The sequence below is a fragment of the Ochlerotatus camptorhynchus genome, unplaced genomic scaffold (genome assembly GCF_037179485.1).
Source record: "Ochlerotatus camptorhynchus isolate MF236.1 unplaced genomic scaffold, CSIRO-AGI_Acam_v1.1 ptg000330l, whole genome shotgun sequence".
In the NCBI taxonomy this organism is placed as follows: Eukaryota; Metazoa; Arthropoda; class Insecta; order Diptera; family Culicidae; genus Ochlerotatus; species Ochlerotatus camptorhynchus.
Window position 1 is genome coordinate 1,407,797 of NW_027040818.1, and position 4,790 is coordinate 1,412,586.

Here is a 4,790-nt window from a genome sequence, read left to right on the forward strand (position 1 = left end):
ATTCCTAGTAGGAGTATATTATATTAATGTAAATGAATTGAAATGTAAAAGGTACATTGCATGACAGACCTGTGCGTTGAATTGATTGATATTTGAATGAAAAAGCACTTAAAATCGTCAATTTTTATTTTACCCCGTATGTACATTTTACCCCCGCTTCCCCTAACATTCACATTACAGCGAAGTGTAAGAATAACAAATATTCGTAGCGTAGAGTTTGAGAATCCATGTTTAAAAACTCAAAAATTTTGTGAATCTGCAGGCTGATAAAATCGGGGAAAAAAAGCTGACAAAATCGGAGGTAGACAAAATCAGGAAAGCACTGTATGCCCATTTTACCCATTGAAAATTACATGAGTGACAGTTATTCTGAATCACCCTGTGTGTTGCAAAGTACATGCTATAATTAATTGAAAGTTAAATGTCTGGATTAGTCCGTTCCTTTATTCCGATCATTACGGTTTTGACTAATTAGGAAAACAATCTGGAATTTTTCCTAAATTTTTAACAAAATAGTTTTTTTTATGCTACATAATGCATTATACTAATACTTTTTTACTCTGGATGTGAACATTTTTTAAGACGTAGATCATGGAAAAACTTTAAATTTAACACTAGTTTTCAATGACATTAAACCCGCTCACACAATTTTTTCATTAAATCATGATATCGATATCGAAAATTGCTCCACTCAGAATATTCCGTCGCTTTTAATGAGTGAATGAAATCATAATGCGATATGCCATGATTGTTCGTCGGTCGGTTTTATTTTTTGTTAGTTGCATTTCAATTGACCGTTTATACAACGCCAGCATATTGCCCACAGTTGTTCGGAGCCGATCGAAAATGTCACTTCTTCTTTTCGACTCATAACGTTTCAACTGGAACTAATACCAGCCCACAATATAGGGAACTTTTTTATGACCAGTCGCTTATGCGCTAGCGGCCATCTGGGGCTCCCCACGAAATTGACACTATTGAATGTGAATAAGTGGGATGGGTTTGAGTTGTGGTATCCATCAATCCAGTTGCATCGCGAACGAGAATGCAATACTAATTTGATCAGTTGACGACACGGTGGGTTCGAAAGGGTGAATCTTTTGATCAGTTATAGCGAATTCGTTTATTATCGGAGTTGGAACCAGTGCCAATCCGGTGTGAAACCGAATATTTTGCCAATGCGAACCTCAACCTGAGCTAGGTTTTGAAAACAAACTAGCAAACTGCCGTTTGTCAAAAAACAAGCAGACCCTATCTTGATACCCGATCCAGGTTAGAACTGAATCAAAAACGAATTCGCTATTAGTGTGTGTACTAACGGGATGCGAATAATGGTTCCCTGATTGATATGATTATGTTTGGTAAATTTAACTTCTTATGTATTTCATCCTATTTTTGATCAAGTATTTCAAACATAGGATTCACCTTGATATGCGGCTATTTGCATTTTCGCTGCATCATGACCCCAAATTAACATACCCGCTTTTGTTGTGTTTACGATGGATTTTCCCCATAAGTTCATTGCATCCATCCATCGGGAAAGTGAACCGGTCAGTCACACAGAATCAGCTAGGGTCACGCGAATGCACCATTTGTTATGAATAGAGGCTATGCAGCTATATCCGCAAATGGAAAGAGATATCTTATGGAGTCCAATTGGTTGGTATTTGCCAATATCGCAAATCTAGATGTGCACTACCGCTAATGTAATTGATGCTATTTTCAGTTCTCCGGGCGGTTGTTTGTGGTGCTATTTTTGACTCTTTGCTTATTGCTTGCCTGACATGTACTTTTAATACATCTATTTTAGTGTGACAATATTGGTACAATTGAATCAAATTTACCCATAGCACGTTTTTTTTTTCGAAGCATAAAGTTGCCATCACGCGGAGGCCAATGGCCGATTAATGCATATAGCGTCTTCGGTTGACGGTTGAACACCAGTGAAGTGACCGCCAAAAACCATGTGGTGGTCACGCGTGTCGTATTCGTAAAAAAGTACAAGCACCACTCCAACACAGAATTGCTTAGTGCCACGCATTTTTAATCGATTCCGAAGGATTCTTTCGATTAACTTAGATGGTGGGGTGACAAAACTGCCTCTAGCAGTACCTACTCATATCGCATAGTTCTATAACTCGCCTTTTGGATGTTTACTATAAATATTGAGGGCGGCGTATATCACAGTATCAGTTCACTCAAGCATTGCATTCCTATAACAATCAGCTAGTCAAAAACTTACCAAACTTTCAAAATGTTTGCCAAGATCGTAAGATTCCTGCCATTTCAAAAAAGTTGATCATTTTCTACAACAAAAAAACAATCTCACAATTCCAGATCTTCGTTGCCGCCCTCGCCATCGTCGCCGTCAGTGCCAAGCCTGGAGTGATTGCGCCACTAGCCTACTCGGCTCCACTGGTCGCTGCCGGTCCAGCCGTGGTGACTGCCCAGAGCTCGCAGTACATTGCCCGCAACTACAATGGAATCGCTCCTCTGGCCTACACCGCTGCCTACACTGCTGGCGTTCCAGTTGCCTATGCTGGCCAAGCTGCCTATGCCGCTGCTCCACTTGCCTACTCCGCACCGCTGACTGCCTACAATGCCGCCTACAGTGCTCCTCTGCTGCTGTAAGCGGTGCATCGTAGTTATCTGGAAAATATGGTATCAAGTAACAAGCCTGCTTTGACGGATCTTTGTGATTGAGGTTGAATGTGATAAATAGTACAATCTTGAAAAAAAAGCAAGCTGTTGTTTTCATTTCTGGGTGATGCAGATGACATAATTGTATTGTAAAGCGTACGATGTAATAACTTCCTTGCGGGTAAACATTGCTTACAGTTCCTAAAATTCACGAGTTGTTCTCAGAAATGTTATTAGAAATCAGTGATTTGTTACGCTGACCTACTTCAATGTCCAGGTAATGAAGCTTTTGATTTGCTCGAGGGGGAAGACATTCTAATCTTTAGTCAATATTATTTAAAACTTTAGGAGGGATTGAAAAAGTTTAGAAAAATTAAGTCGGGATTATAAATGATTAGCGATATTTCAGCTTGACTGTCAAAAGGCGTGCTGATAGTAGATAACCTTAGGCTCACTCAGTATTTGTTTTGTTCTGATGATTTTCAGCCAACCAGTGCTGCCATGGTAAATTTAAAGCTGGTTACTCACTGGTTGTTCATATGTCCATCCTCACCCATCTCAAATTCATGCGTCCCTATCAGAAGTGCCCACTGCATATACACACAATTCCGGTCCTTCTAATTGACACTGGAATATGGGAAAACTTGTCGGCAACTAGCTGACCACAAAAATTTGAAATACGCACTACTGAAATATTAAGATTGCCATTTAAAAAATTGTTAAAAATTGTTTAAAAATTGGAGAAAAATAAGCGATATTCAAAAAATACTCTAAATTTCCTGGATTGCCAAGAAGTTTCTAAAGTTTCCGCAATTTTTCAGCGGATCATAAGACATCCCTTAAGGGAGATTTCCGGTTCAATTGACCTAAACTTTGGATTTTTTTTCCAGGGAACTGGTAAGAGTTAGAGACCTGAGTTTTTTGTCAAATCTTTATTCATTCTTGCTCTACAACTGGGAATTTTTTCAAGTCCAAAAATCCAAAATGGCGTCCAATATGGCGGCTGCCCGGCGGGTACTTCCCAAAACTGCGAGCAGCCTAGAGGTCGCAAATCTCAAAATTTGGCAAAATGGCGGGCATTTGAAAAAAAGTCATTTACCTAGTTACCGCCATTTTGTCAAATTTGAATGAATAAAGATTTGACAAAAAACTCAGGTCTCTAACTCTTACCAGTTCCCTGGAAAAAAAATCCAAAGTTTAGGTCAATTGAACCGGAAATCCCCCTTAAGATCCTTTAGTTTTCTTATTTTTTTCTGAACTGCCTTGAAGCTTAAGAAACTTTAAACTTTAATAACGACCACTAATTTTTTGTAACTTGCTCTAGAGTGAAGTCTTTTGAACTTTGCTAAAAATTTTTTGACTTCCTTGAATTCTTCGATATTTCTTAAATGTTTCGCAATTTTCCTAAAGTTAATGGAACTGCCATACTGTTTTTGATCATCCCGGAGGATACCGCAACTTTCCTGAAGTTATTGAAAATTTAATACTCACGGGACTACCTTTAAATACTTTGAAGCTGAAGTTTTCTCAATATTCCTAATATTCATGGGTCTGTCCCAAAGTTCCCACCATATTCTGGAATACTTATAAATTCATTTAAGCATGTATTCAGCACTTCCTTGCAGCTCTCGAAACTTCTGTAAAATATCTGCATTTTCCCTGATTAATAGAATTGGTCTGTAGTTCTTTGAAGTCCGAGACTTATGTGTAGTTCCTGCGATTCTCCTAAAGTTTATGGAACTGAACTTCTGTGAAATTCTTGAAATTTTTGCTGAATTTGTCTAAACTTCTCTGATATCTGAACTATCTGAAAAACTGGGAGTTTTTGCAATTTTCCCGAAGCTCTTGAAACTTTCCTGAAGTTCTCGAAGTTTTCTTAAAATGTTTAAAACTTCACATGAGTTCTATGAAGTTACAGAAGTTTTCTTAAAATTATCCTAATTTCACCGGAGTTCAATGGCCTTCCCATAATCATGCTTGGCATACACAGTTTCGGTCACGAACTGCTCATTTGCTAATAACTTTGCACACAGTTGACGGAACATAGTTCTTTTTGAAGCAGTAGTTAGAATAGAGTATAAGCTTGTTATAGATATGTAAAAAAAAGTAGATTTTAATGCTAGTATTAAACTGTATTTGTTTTTGCGGTG

General features: G+C 38.1%; 1 protein-coding gene across 1 annotated transcript; it reads left to right on the top strand.

The window, feature by feature from the left end:
- Positions 1 to 2,187: 2,187 nt before the first annotated feature.
- On the top strand, positions 2,188 to 2,660 carry LOC135708557 (cuticle protein 76-like). The gene is made up of 2 exons (XM_065230658.1): positions 2,188 to 2,269; positions 2,338 to 2,660. The coding sequence occupies exons 1-2, from the start codon at positions 2,255 to 2,257 to the stop codon at positions 2,629 to 2,631; spliced, it is 309 nt and encodes a 102-aa protein (XP_065086730.1). The 5' UTR covers positions 2,188 to 2,254; the 3' UTR covers positions 2,632 to 2,660.
- Positions 2,661 to 4,790: the final 2,130 nt, after the last annotated feature.